This window comes from Myotis yumanensis, unplaced genomic scaffold (genome assembly GCF_028538775.1).
Source record: "Myotis yumanensis isolate MYYU_CA2020_CCGP unplaced genomic scaffold, mMyoYum1.0.hap1 SCAF_4, whole genome shotgun sequence".
In the NCBI taxonomy this organism is placed as follows: Eukaryota; Metazoa; Chordata; class Mammalia; order Chiroptera; family Vespertilionidae; genus Myotis; species Myotis yumanensis.
The window spans coordinates 899,447-913,487 of NW_027223755.1; the positions used below are offsets into that span (position 1 = coordinate 899,447).

A 14,041-nucleotide genomic window follows, 5' to 3' on the forward strand; every position below is an offset into this window, starting at 1 on the left:
GCTCGGACCACAGGTGGGGCGCAGCCAGACAGGTCCGGCCTCCCCGGCTTTGCGGGCTCCGTGGGGAGAGCGCGTGTCCGGGTAGGAGGTGGCCTGACCTCTTCCGTCTAGAATTCAGGCAGAGCCTGGAGCCGCCGCGGGCCCGATGGAGCCGCCGCAGTGAAGCGAGGCGCACGAACTTTTTGGTCTCCCGGCCCCTGTAAGAGCCGTGTTTACACTCCACTGTGGTCTGTGAAGTGTGCAATAGCGTCCTGTCCAAGAAACGTACATGTCAATGGAAACACTTTATTGCTAAAAACTGCTGACCGTCCTCTGAGCCTCCCACGGGGCTTAGTGTTTTTGCCTCCAAGGTGAGGGCGGAGGTGGCGCCAGGCCGGGGCGGCCGGGACAGTTGTTAACGCAGTGAAGTTTGCCGCACGGATTGACTCTTCGCTTCTAATGATTTCTCTGTCGCATGGGATGCGGGTGTTTTGTTTTATTGGTTTGGGTTTGTTTTTTTTTTTTAGCATTTTACCCACCATAGAACTTTGAAAATTGAGGCCGTGCTCCCACACCCTGCCACTGCTTTGCCAGCTCAGTCTATGGAACATTCCAAATCCTTTGTTGTCATTTCTACCGTCCTCACCAGGAGATTTCTTCAGATCTGAGATGCTGGTTCATCTCGAGAAACCACTTTCCCTGCTGGTCCCTAAGAAGCACTCCTCCTCCGTTAAAGACCTGCCGTGAGATTGCCGCACCCCAGGCCCACGATCAGGCTCCACTGCAATTCCCGTTCTCTTGCGGTTTCCACCACACGTGCAGTCACTTCCTCCACCGAGGTCTTGAGCCCCTCAGCCCTGCGTGGGGGTTACATTAACTTCTTCCAAACGCCTGTTGGTGTTGGCATTTTGACCTCTTCCCGTGAGTGTTCTCAGTGGCATCTAGATGGTGAACCCTTTCCAGAAGGTTTTTCATTTAATTTGCCCGGACCCATCAGAGCAATCACTCTCTATGGCAGCTATAGCCTTGCGAAAGGTATTTCTTAAATAATAAGACTGGAAAGTCAAGGTTGCTCCTTGATCCATGGGCTGCGGAATGTAGGTAGTGTTGGCAGGCATGAAAACAACATTCATCTTACTGTCCACCTCCACCTGAGCTCTTGGGTGACCAGGTGCATTGTCAGTGAGCAAGAATATTTTACAAGGAATCTCTTTCTGAGCCGTAGGTCTCAACCCTATAATGTATTGTTTGTTAATTCTGCTTGGATTCATTAAGCTTCTTGAGTCTGCAGATTATCTTTTATGGGCTCTAGAAATTTCTCAGCCATTATTTCTTCTGATATTGCCTCCGCTATCTCCTCTCTGATTCTCCAGTTACATGCATGTTAGACCTTCTCACTCCATCTCCCATGTCTCTTAATCTGTTCAACATTTTCTGTCTCCCCCCCCCCACTCACCTCTGTCACTTCTGGATAGTCCCCCCCCCACCCCCCCCCCCACCCCCGTCACTTCTGGATAGTTTCTTCTGATTTAATCGTTGAGTTTATTCATTTTCTCGTCAACTTTTAAACCTATTCATTGAGTTTTCAATTTTGGTTATTGTATGGGTCCTTTCTTTTTTTAATGTATCCTCACTCAGGAACATGTTTATTGATTTTAGGGAGAGAGAAAGAGAGAGAAACATGGGTCTGTTGCTTCCCTTAGGTATGTGCCCTGACCAGGAATCAAACCCACAACCTTTTGGTGCCTGGGACAACACTCATCCAGCTGAGCCACCCAGCCCAGCTGGCCTGGAAAAGGTCAGCCCAGTCCCCCTGGTGCAGCAAACACCCTCAGGGCAGAAGCAACTCCCTTAAGCCACTTGCCTCTCTAACATTCCTTAATGTTACCAACAGTGGGCCTGATTTTTAGTTGTTTTCTGCAGGAAAATGGGTCCAAGTAGCCGAATCTGTTTTATTACTGGAAAGGGATTGGCCCACTTATTTTTTAGCAAGCTGAAAAATAAGCAGGAACTTCAAGTTTCTGATAAAATGAATGTCTTTTAGGCATAGACTGCATTAAGATATCTGCAGCAGATTCCTGTATTTTTCCAGTGTCTAATGCATGCAGATGTATTATTTCTTAATAGTAAAATGAATTTTAATTAAACTTTAAATGATCCATCTTTTCTGACTCATCTAGGACTGACTGCTGCAGTGCTCAGAGTCGGAGGAAATGGCAGATCTGAACAGCGATTCCAGGCAGCTTCTCGCCCCCGAGGCGGACCGTGAAGTACATCCTGGGCCCATGAATATCCAGTTTGACTCATCAGATCTAAGACCCAATAGGTGAGTGTTTAAAGTAAAACACTTATTTCATAATTAGGTTTTTTAGTTCTTAAAATAGAACTAATTATAACCAAACATATAGAGCTTTAGTTATCAAATACCCAGTTTCTTACAGGATTTATAAGATCCTGAATACTATTTCCTCACTTATATTTGACTTTTTCAACTAAACTGAACATCTCTGTGGGGAGGGGTTAGTTTGATGAAGATGCATTGATGTAGTTTAGTAATATGCTAGGTGCTGAGCATAGAACACTGAAAGTAACACACAATCCTGACCTACATGGGGCTTGAATTACAGCACATTAGTTTAGGATTTCAGTTTAAACTTATTTCATTGCATACTTGGGAAACCCAAAAGAATTTGCCCTAAAAATTTGTTATAAATAGTAAGAGAATTCAGTAAGGTGGCTGTTAATTAAATAGGCAAAAATAAATAGCATTCTGATGAAAAAAAAAAAATGTAATGGAAGAAGATAAAATACGTAGGAATAGAACGTAAAAAATCAATACGAGAGAAACTTTGAAATACTACTGAGGGGCCTAACGTAAGATGATTTCTTCAAATCTGAGATGCTGGCTCTAAGTTGCACTGTGTACATACATACAGTGCAGCTTAGAACCTGTGATAAACTGTGGCCAGTACTTTCGAGGCAATATTCTCTTAGGGCTTAGTTGTGTGTTGTGTTGTTTTTTATTTACTGAAGGAACTCTTGGACTTATTTGGCACTTTATCCTGTTCATATCTTTTGTGCAGCTACAAAAATGAAATTCTAAACCGTATCTCAGTTAAGATATTACTATTCTGATTCTCCTCATTTAGAACGATTCTTCCAAATCACTTTTTGGAGTCATCAAAATCAGTGTTCCCCCCCCAATACAAAATTGTTCTTTGTACCATTAAGAGCGTTGATAATGGAGCATTTCTTGAAAGAATTTTCTTACAAATCACTGACACCCTTAGTTTTGATGCTTGCACTTTCCTGATCTTTCCAGGAGGTGTCACCAAAGGTTTTCTAACAACAGTATGGCTCCTATTTCTTCCTTCAATGGTCCTCAAGTGTTTTGGTGACTGGAGTGGCAAGGGATGACACTTGCCTGTCATGCCACCAGCAGTAATTTCTGGCTCACAGAGGCTGGAAGGTGTCCTGGATCGTGCGGTGCATCCAGAGTTTGGAAATGTTTACGTGTGTGCGAGAGTTAGGAAAAGGTGACGTGTGACAAAAGGCCTTTTCTGCTGTCAGTGGGAGGACTAACATGGGGCGTCCTGCTCTTTAAATTTTAACCCATAAATGTAACGTGATCCCTCCCCAAATTGCCAGCAGCCAATTCAAAAGTTTATAGAGCTCAGCCCGGCCACATGCGGGACAGGCCGATAGTCCGGGAGCAACAGACTGCACCAGTCAGCCGAGGTGGGCAGGTGGCTCCTGGCTGGTGCCACAGGCAGTTTCCTTCCCAGCACTCCTCAGTGTCAGTCGTGCATGTGCAAGGCTGTTCGGCGCGGTATTTAATAAACGCCAAAGACTGAAAACGACCAGGAGGTCCTTTAATAGGGCGGATATGTGGCATGTTGATACAGTGGAATCTTGTTGCCCGTTAGAAAGAAGGAAGTGGCTTTCTTACATATCAAAATAGAACGAGTCCTCCACTTCTCCTGTTAGGTACGAAAGGGAAGTGCAGGGCAGTGTGCGCAGTATACCGCCGTTCGGGTAAGAAATAACTCGATGGCGTAGACACAGCACAGTGTGTATGAGTGACTACAGGGACGGTCGGAGCGGAAGAGTGGCGGCTAGACAGTCTAGCCCTCGGCGTGCCCACGCTGTCTGGTGCAGCCTGTTGCTCCTGGACCATTAGCCCGGCCAGCATGTTCCTGGGCTGAGCACTGCAGGCAGTGGTAGCGTGTGGTGCTGTGATGTCATGATGGCTGCGATGCTACTAGGCGAGGGGGGTCTCTCAGCTCCGTGATAGCCTTTTGGGACCATCGTCATACATGCAATCCGTCGTAGTCCAAACGCCGTGATACGGCACGTGATTGTACTTCACGTTCTTAGTCTTTCTTGCAGCTAGAGGTGGCAGTGGAAGGTAATCGCATGGGAAATTTATCGCGGCGTGTGGGGTGGCCGTGATAGGAGATAGCGGATCTTGTCACTGTCACTTGTCTACTCCCACATCAGGGAGGACAGAACGAATGCACGCTGATGCGATGCTGGGAACTTCTCTGAAACCTCTAAGTTCCATGAGAAGTAATTGGCCACTGTGACACTAGAACCCAGGGCGCCCCCACATTCCACCGCAGTGAGCGGGCAGGAGTTGGGAGGATTTGTTTAACCCTGGAGATGACATGGACATCTGTTTTCTGTGATGAAACTTGGCAAAAGGAGAGGGCAGCGACTTACAATCATGGGATAACCAGCTCGGTAAGCATGTGTTAGGGAAGGCAGATATCTGTACGGACTTAGCAGTATTGAATGTTCATCTGCCTGTGAAATAATTTACGTTGAAAACGCTGTCTGACGAAGGAAAATGTGGGAGTACCTGAAAACATGGTTATTTCTATGGAAATATGAGGGACTTCACTTAACATATGAAAATAGAAGTCAGACACCCTGAGGGGATGTGTCTGCCATTAGAACAGTGGTTCTCAACCTTCCTAAGGCCGCGACCCTTTAATGCAGTTCCTCATGTTGTGGTGACCCCAACCATGAAATTATCTTCGTGGCTACTTCATAACTGTAATTTTGCTGCTGTTGTGAATCGTCATGTAAATATCTGATATGCAGGATGTATTTTCATTGTTACAAATTAAACATAATTAAAGCATAGTGATTAATCACAAAACAATATGTAATTATATATTCAATTTGTGTTTTGCGATGGTCTTAGGCGACCCCTGTGAAAGGGTCGTTCGACCCCCAAAGGGGTGGCGACCCACAGGTTGAGAACCGCTGCATTAGAAGAACCAGCTCAGGCAGCTATTTCGAGAACTGCAGTCATTTTTGAGTGGCCCTATGACTTTGGTGAGATCCCACAACTGCCTGGATCATATTATAATTTAGTGTATTTGTTAGTTATTAACTTTTATTATTTTATTTTTATTTTTATTTTTTTAAATATATATTTTATTGATATTTTACAGAGAGGAAGGGAGAGGGATAGAGAGTTAGAAACATTGATGAGAGAGATCGATCAGCTACCTCCTGCACACCCCCCACTGGGGATGTGCGCACAACCAAGGTACATGCCCTTGACCGGGATCGAACCCGGGACCCTTGAGTCTGCAGGCTGACGCTCTATCCACTGGGCCACACCGGCCAGGGCATAGTTATTAACTTTTAAAAACTCGGGTTACTTTAGCCTCATCTTCTCGTACCTGTGAAATGGTGAATTTGAAGCAGCGCATTGCAGTCATACCGAACAGCTACAACACGCCCCGTGCTCCCGGACTCGCCCACCGACAGCCGCACTTGGGAAACTGTCGGGCTGCTAAAGAGCAGCATCCCACCGAGTGAAACCAGGCTCTCACCGGCCTCACCAGCGATTCCTGACCCTGCTGCGTCCTGTGCGCACCTGGAAGGCCTCTGCGGAGCTGTGCCCAACGGGAGGGTTTAGGGTCAGGAAGGACACAGCGAGGGGGTGGTTGCCAGGGAGCCAATGACTGCGGCCAGGAGGGCGCCCTCCGAGGAAGGCCGGAGGGCGGGGGTCTGGCAGGCGGTGGCCTCCCTGGTGCTGGCGGTGATTGCAGACTGACGGGGCAGGGCAGCCTCCTGGGCGAGGGAAACACAGCCATGGCGGCTGTTGGCTGCTGCATGGGCAGTGCCGTCCTGTTGGGCCTATTTGCTGTTTTTAACCGAATGTAGGAAACAGCACCTGATGCTGAGCTGGTCACTGGTGGTCATTCTCTCCCTTCCTTTTGTGGTGGAGCCGGGTCCTGTCACCTGTCTGTGCACATCACAGTGGCTCTTACACACCTGGACAGGAGCCCCCCGCCCCCCCCCCCCGCCCCCGCCTCCCCCGTCCCCCCTCCCCCCTCACATCTAGGCGGTCGCTTGTCCCTGTGGAAGGCGCATCAGAATCGCCTGGGCCCTGGGAGCTTTTGCAAACTGCAGTCCCTCTCCCTCTTCGGGCTTCCACCCCGCCCTGGTTTGGGCTTGTGGGTGGGGGTGGGGTACAGGGAGGTCAGGCAGCGCTGCTGGTGGCGGAGTCCCTAGCAGCAGTGGTCTCAGCGGCTGTCCTGCGTCTCCAGGCCTTTGGTAGCCACAGAGCTGGTGTTCCGACTGCCTCGTGCCCTCCCTCCGCGGCTCTGGGCGGCCCTGCTGGCAGCCACACCAGCTGGGAGGGGTCTGCTGGTTGGTTTGCAAGCTACCCTTTTCAGTTTTCTCCAACTCCTCCTCCCATTCCCCAGCCTCCTACCCCCCCAGCCTCGGCTTTGGGGCTCCTCTCTGCACCCCGTTTCCCCTGGGGCAGAATCACTGGGGAGGCCTTCCTCCTGCCGCCCGGGACGCCTTTCTGCAGCTCCTCCTCCCACTCTCTTACCTTCCCCAGTGTCACTCCGTCTGCTAAAGGCTTAAGGGACAGCCCGGCCCGGGTTCGAGAGGCTTTAACACAGAGATGTGACGACTGGAGTGGGATCTGAGCTCTGCTCCGTCAGAACCTGTCCTCTCTGATCCTCACATGTCTCCCCCTCTTCCCGATGTCTGCTCCCTGCCCCTCGCCCCCCACCTGCTGCCTGTGTTCTGTCTGATTCTGTTTGTTTCTATTTTGCCTACAAACCAGCTGCGGTTTATTTCTTCCCCCTCCTCTTCCTCATTCCCGGTGTTTGGAGAAGCCTGAACCCAGAGGGATCCCGGCCGAGCTGGCCTGGTGTGCGTTGGGCTGGGTGAGAAGTGTGTGTGGAGGGAGGAAGAGGGGGGCGAGCTGGCTGTGGGGGAGGAAGACCCTCCTCTCTGGGGTCTGCTGCGGGCCCAGCCTTAGATCTTCCTGAGAGATTAACACAAGAAAGTGACCCCAGTTCATTACAGACGCATGTGTGGGGCCTCACACAGACGGCCAGACCCCACATCCAGGGGAGGCCCGGGGACAGGCAGTCACCCTGAGGCACAGGTGACCTGAGGGGACAGGTCCGGGGCCTGGGGCCTGGGAGGGGAGCCGGGACCAGCAGATAACAGAGCAGATGCTCCCTGATTAGAGGCTTGCTGCCAGGACAGTCATCCTGGGCTGACCCGCAGGAGCGAGGCCCCTCCTTTAGTCCCTCCAGGCGCTGGCCTTTAGCCTTTAGCTCAGAACTATCGCCTGCTCACCTGGCCAGGCCTGTTCTGAGCCAGCTCAGAGCCACGGAGCTGAGAAGACAGAGGAATAGTGAGCCCTGAGTCAGACAGAGGGTCCAGCACTTCCGCCAGGGACCTGCCCGCCCTTCACTCCTTCATTCACTGAGAGGCTGGAGACCTGAGCGCTGACAGCCCTTCAGGCTAGACCAGCGGTTCTCAACCTGTGGGTCGAGACCCCTTTGGCGGTCAAACGACCCTCTCACAGGGGTCGCCTAAGACCATCCTGCATATCAGATACTTACATGACGATTCATAACAGTAGCAACATTACAGTTATGAAGTAGCAACGAAAATAATGTTATGGTTGGGTCACAACATGAGGAACTGCATTTAAAGGGCCAGAAGGTTGAGAACCACTGTTCTAGAGGGAGACCAGGCCCCAAACGCTGGGTCGGAAGCCCCAAGCTCTGTACGCTCAGAAGGACGAGGGAACTGGAAGTAGAATGGCCGAGACTTAGCTCAGCGTCACTCACCTCACTCCCCAAAACTGGACGAAGGGAACCTAGACTCGCCCAGGTTCTCGGATTGGCCCCCAAAGCAAATGTGACCCCTCCCTGATGAAACCAGGATCGCCCTCGACTCCAGGTCCTTATACTCCGTCCCATGTACTCGTGGAACACGCCCGGCACTCATCAAACCAGCCAGGCGGGCAGGAGGTGCCCGCCCCTCCCCCCCCCCCCGTGCTCAGGAATGGGGGGACGGTGCGCAATAGAGACCGGTGGGAACCCAGAGGGCGAGGTGACCAGAAACAGACTTTTATAGCAAAAGGTGGAGAGAAATATACTCAAGAACCAAATTCATGGAAAATGTTTGTTGATAAAAAAAAGAAGCAAATGGAAATTCTGAAACTTAAAAAAAAACAAAAAAATCACTGTGGCCGAAGGTAAGAAACTCATGCCGGTGACAAGTCCTGGTCGTTGGTGAGCGTTAGCTGCGGGCACCCCGCTGTCAGGCAGGTGGCAGCTGGACTGTGGCCTCCTTGGTCTGTTCTGTGGTTCTGGGACGGGTCTGCCAGTCACGGGAGTCCTGCCAGCAAGGGGTGCTGGCCCGGCGGCTGCAGTGTCAGCCCCCTGGCTGCAGAGCGAGCCCTGGTCACCTGGGGGACCCTTTGGTGGCCTTTGCCGCTGTGTCCCCAGGGGCAAGGCAGACTTCCCCACTCCCGCTCCCGGCCCGAGAGCTGCGGGGAGATCCCTACGGCTCCCTTAGTGATGGGAGAGGCGGGAAAGGGCTCGGGCTCTTTGGGGCCCGTTTAAAGAGCAGCTACGTTTTATTCTGTGTTTTCAGTGTCTCTAACTGGAGTCAGGTAGTGAAGAAAGCAATTTTCGTGCTCATTGGAAGAATCACATGTATATATTACAAGTAACACTGATCTCTCTACACAGACTTTCTGAATTCTTTACCGTTTTCATTACATTTCCAGCTTTTTTAGGAAAGGAAGTTTTAGTTAAAATGCTGGCCTGGCATTGTTCTCTCTGGCAATTGTTTTAAAAATGGGGGATAGTTAGGTTATGAAACTCGAAACGCTACTTTTTCCCAGAAATCCTCCTGATAGATCTGTGTAGGGGAGTAATCATTGGCAGGACGCTGCAGGCGGAAGCCGACCCTTCACTTAGAATTAAGACAAGCTCTTTATTTCCACAGACCCAGCTGGTCATCGTAACTGACTGCATTGAGGTCAGGGCCGCCTGTGATCTGTTTGACCTTCTTGTCCAGTGGCTGAGGGAGGAGCCGCTGGGGGAACGTGCCCTCCGGGGAGTTTTCCCACATCCGGCCTTTCTTTGTGGAGTGTCACTGGCCGCGTCCGTGTGGGGCTGCCTCCCCGGTGGGCTGACAGCTGACGTCCAGGTGCTGGGCCACTGCTCCGTGGGGGCCGGGAGCTGACCTGTCGGGTTGGTGTTACCTGCAGGAGCTGCTGAACTGGACCCTTGTGTTCCCGGCGTTTCCATTAGCCTTCAGCCCCGTGCTAGGCTGACAGCAGGAACACAGCACCAGAACCCTCGCCTTCCTCTTGCCCGTCACTTCGTAGCTGTAAGAGAAGAGAGTGTTTGTTTGCACGACAGTAGAATTAAAACAACTTATACATATTTTTAAAACCAAAATCTGAAGGCATGGCTTGCACTAAGAGAATTTGAAATTCATTCTTAGCTCAGCGTTTTTTCAGTCTGTATGTAGCTAAGAGTTAAGGGCCTGAGATTCACGGTCAGGGAAGTTCCTGTCCACACGCGGTGATGAAGGTGTGCACCCACAGCGAAGCAGCAGCCTGGCTTTCCAAGGTCAGGAGCCTGCACCGTCGGCACTCGAGTTTCATCGGCCTCCCGTGCAGCTCAGAGCGATGGGAACAGCCTGTAGGAAGTGCGGCTGCCTGTTCACACGCGCGTGCCTGTGCGTTTGAGATTATGTATGTGTACTTACCTACATCATGAACCATGAAAATGCACATTTTAAAATTGTAAGGTGTCATAATTAACCTTGAAAAATTACCTCTTACTTATTAACAGTGCATTAAAACTTCTGATTTCACTTTATAATGTTATCAGTAATAACTGAATACGCCTTCTTTATTTTTGAAAAGCGTTTAACTGTGCCACATAGTAATTCAGACGCATGTGAATTCCGCGTCGGTCTCATTCAACAATCACCTCGAAGTGTCTGTTGAAATTGCTGGTAAATTCCCACCCTCCGTGGGGTTGCTCAGTTCCTATGTCAGTGGCTGCAGGGCAGGTCTGTGTGCGCGAGGACTAATGTTAAACCTACGGAAAGTAGATGGGTTTGAGAACCAATAGAAACAGAGAGGCTGGGGCGGCTGGGCCCCTGGGGACAGTGTGTGGGTCGAGGCGCCGAGCAGTGCTCTGTGCCAGGATGTCGTGTGGGCATCAGAGGCGGCCCGGTCCCAGCGCGTCCCTCAGCGGGGACTGGGACGACGCTTGCTCAGCTCCTCCTGCCGCCCGAGAGCCGCTGGCAGACCTGCAGGGCCCTGGCAGGAGCAGCGAGCACATGGCCGTTTTGGTGCCTGTTTATTGGCCTGATATTTTTTGAATCCTTGATCCCCTTCTCATTCTTTTTTAACGCACGGCCCCGTCGGCAGGTGTCTGGGGGCCTGGGCGTCGGCCATGCACAAGGGCAGCTTCAGCCCAGGGCCTTCCTCCAGAGGGTGACCCTTCCCGGGGTCACGCTTGTTCCTAAACTTAGAGGAGCAGCCTGGTCGGCAGGAGGGTAGAGGCAGGTGCAAGAGCCGAAAGTGCTTCAGGAATTCAAGCAGCGGAAGCTAGAAGAGGCGCCGGGTAGAAGTAAGGTTCCTTGGTTTATAAGGATGTTAAATGAAAATGTGGGATTTTGAGCCATGAGCTAAACTATTTTTTAAATCTTGCTGAAGGTTAAACGCCCTTTTTCTGTAGCTCGACTGTAAACAAATAGCATGCGAGACGAACGTCACGTCTAGTGAGGTCTCACGCCTTCTTTGCAGTGGCGCAGCCGGGCTCACTGCGGGTGGGAAGTCCTGGGAGGAAGCAGTCCTGTGAGCCTGGGCAAGTGAAAGCCCCCGCCTCGAGTCCTTCTCCCAAACAGTGTCCTCCGGGCAGAGCGATTCGTAGTAAAAGTGTTTTCAGATCCAACGCAAGTTCAGTTTGGAAATGTAAGTTCTGTATTTGCTCTGTGAGATGAAGCTCTAAGCATCTGTTTCTAATAATTCTGTTAAAATATGCGGAGCTGTATATTTTTAGAGAATCTGTTTTGAAAAGATGCCCAGATATTTGTTTGAACAGGCACAGAGCATCTCGATGGAAACTGTTGGAAAAGGGAAACTTTCCGAGTCGTTCCCGCTCAGATGCCCGAGCCCACTGAGCGGGTAGCGGTAGCACCCGGGTGGGTGCTGGGCAGCCAGCGCAGCAGCGCCCCCGACGCCAGCTGGCCGGCCTGCAGGCAGCCCAGGGCGGACCTGACTCCACCACGGCTCAGCGATGGCGGCCAGTGGGACGCCCCGTCCCTCTGTCGGTGCCACTCCTTGGTCCTGTTGGTGTGCCAGGGCGGGTCTCCGTCCCCGCTCTAAGGCGACATGGAAGCTGTAATTCCTCTTGAACTTTGGGGTGTCATTGCTGCAGAACAAGGAAGCCCGTAGGATGCGACCTCCCAGGCTGATTACACGTCTCCCGGACATACGTTTTTAAAATGTTTCTTTTGATTTTTAGAGAGAGCGTAAGGGAGTGAGAGATAGAAACATCCATGAGAGAGAAACGTCATCGATCGGCTGCCTCCTGCACTCCCCATGTGCTCAATCCAGGGCACATGCCTGGATTGAGCCTGCAATGCAGGCATGTGCCCTGACCGGGAATCAAACCAGCAACCTCTTGGTTCATGGATGGATGCTCAACCACCGAGCCACGCCAGCCGGGCAGACATCATGTTTCTACGTTGCTGTTTAGTACTGCTGGGTGTCACAGTCCTAGTCTAAATTACACAGGATAGCACGATGCTGGGGGGGCGGGGGGCGCTTTCTCAGGCTACTCATGTGTAAGCAGGGCCGGTGTATTCCGCCTCTGACCCTCTTGTTCTCCTGTCCACGTGAGGTTTATGGAAACCACTCGCTTCACTTCGCTTCTCTGCCCAGTTTAGAGAGCAGGTCACGCGGTCTCGGTACCATGCGTTTGCACTGGTGAGGGCTCTACCTCGATGTGTGTTGGGTTAAAGTAGAACGTACCCTCCATATCCGAGTGCTCTGGTGGGGAATAAATAATAAAAGAAAGATTCAGAGATTCTGTGCTAACTAGAGAGACTAGACTGCATCTCACATCTATCCACCGTTTCTCTAAAACAGCAGAAATTAGACTTTAGTCCTAGGATCCCAAGTGTTTCCCACAAGATCAGCAGTGTCTGCAGAGATGACTCCGTTCTTCTCTGCATCCTAAGCTTCCTTCAGAGCCGTGAGTGCAGAGCAGTCACACGGAACCAACGACCAAAGCCCTGGTGGTCTTTCCCTCCTGAAATGGCAAATTCCTGACCGTGTGGGGTGCAGAACGTGGTGCCCCCGGGGCCTGGGCATCCGCAGAGGAGGGAGTCCTTCCGTGCCTCTGCCTGGCCTCCTTGGGGTGAGGGGACCCCTGGACCGTTAGAGAGCAGACGGGGGTTTCGGGGAGGCGCTGAAGTGATTATTGAAAAGCAGAATCTGAGTTTTGGGGACAGGGCATGAGGAGGAGCTCGCATACTAGGGTGCATCACCGAATTCCAAGCAAAGTAGAACTCAGCACAAGTGAGAGCTGGCGTCTGGATGTTCCATTGGCCAGTCGCCGGGGTCAGCCGTGCAGGGGACGGTGGGTCACTCAGCCTGGTCCGGGGTGACCCAGCCACAAAGGAGGAAGGAGCACAGGGACCTTCTTGTCCATCGTTTCTCTGACTCAGTGCCAGCAGCTCTGTGGGAGAATCCCGGGCTGCGTCTGAGTTTGATTGTTGAAAACTGACAGCTGCTCTGTTTCTTTGTCAGAGTGGCTTGGAGCCCTGTGTTCTGCCTCCTCTTGCTGAATGTCTGAAGTTTAAAAAAGGCAGCTCAGTGGCCTGGCGTCGTGGGCAGAAGCGCAGGGGCTGGAGAAGGCTCCCTTTGTGCGCTTCCTGCCCGCGTGGGAGGGAGCCTTGCCCGGCGCCTCCGTCTCCCTGGCCCGAGGCCTTTCCGTGGAGGGCAGGACGCCCTTGTCTTCAGCCTCCAGGATGTTCTTTGTCAAGTGCCTTCCCTCCTCAGGCCTTTCCACGTGGAGCCCACCAACATCGTCAGCGTGAGTGACGTCCTGCAGCGGGTCAGCGACCGCGCCTCGGCCATGAACAAGAGGATTCACTACTACAGCCGGCTCGCGGCTCCCTCGGACCAGGCGCTGGTAAGGCCGCGTTCCCCGCCCGGGCTGAGTCGGGTGAACATGGGCAGCACCGGGCAGCTCCGGGGTTGGACTTCGCTGGGCACGTGCCAAGGGTGGCGTCATGGAAAGTCCGACGGGTTCGCTGGTACACGCCGCCCCTCCAGCTGGCTCCTTCCTGCGGGGCCTGGCACTTGAACAGCCTCTCCGTGTCGACAGCAGCGGGAGTTTGCTGTAGGGGAGGCTGCTCACCCCGTGCTGGGGGCCCACGGGCCATGGGCTGCTGACTCTCCGTCTCCTAAGGTCCATATTGCTAGTTTAGGATCAAAAATACTTGTTTTAAGTGACTTGGTTGCCTAGAAGAAGCAGCACATTTGAGATATTCAGAAACTTCAAAGCTTAGAGAAAAGCGGGGACTTTCCAGGAGAAAAGACGATGCTTTTTTATAATAAAAGTGGAGGAGGGAGCAGCGTTCTGTAGACTTGCTGAGGGGCAGGGCTGGGCCAGTACTCACGTGCATCGTAGCCAAAGGAGGGGCTTCCAGAACATTCTGGAGGAGATGATTTCCCCAGCTTTTC

At 51.9% G+C, this 14,041-nt stretch overlaps 1 protein-coding gene across 4 annotated transcripts in view; it reads left to right on the forward strand.

Annotated features, from left to right (window-relative positions):
* SLC38A9 (solute carrier family 38 member 9) overlaps positions 1–14,041 on the forward strand; it is a 38,516-nt gene that overhangs the window by 473 nt on the left and 24,002 nt on the right. For 2 of the 4 annotated variants that reach the window (XM_070411741.1, XM_070411738.1), the window contains exons 2-3: positions 2,160–2,305; positions 13,355–13,487. In XM_070411741.1, coding sequence (XP_070267842.1) covers positions 2,193–2,305; positions 13,355–13,487 — 246 coding nt within the window. In that variant the 5' untranslated portion in view covers positions 2,160–2,192. Of the gene's footprint in view, positions 1–331; positions 351–1,757; positions 1,778–2,159; positions 2,306–13,354; positions 13,488–14,041 lie in introns of those variants that run through there. The other 2 variants (XM_070411739.1, XM_070411740.1) reach the window with 2 other exon arrangements.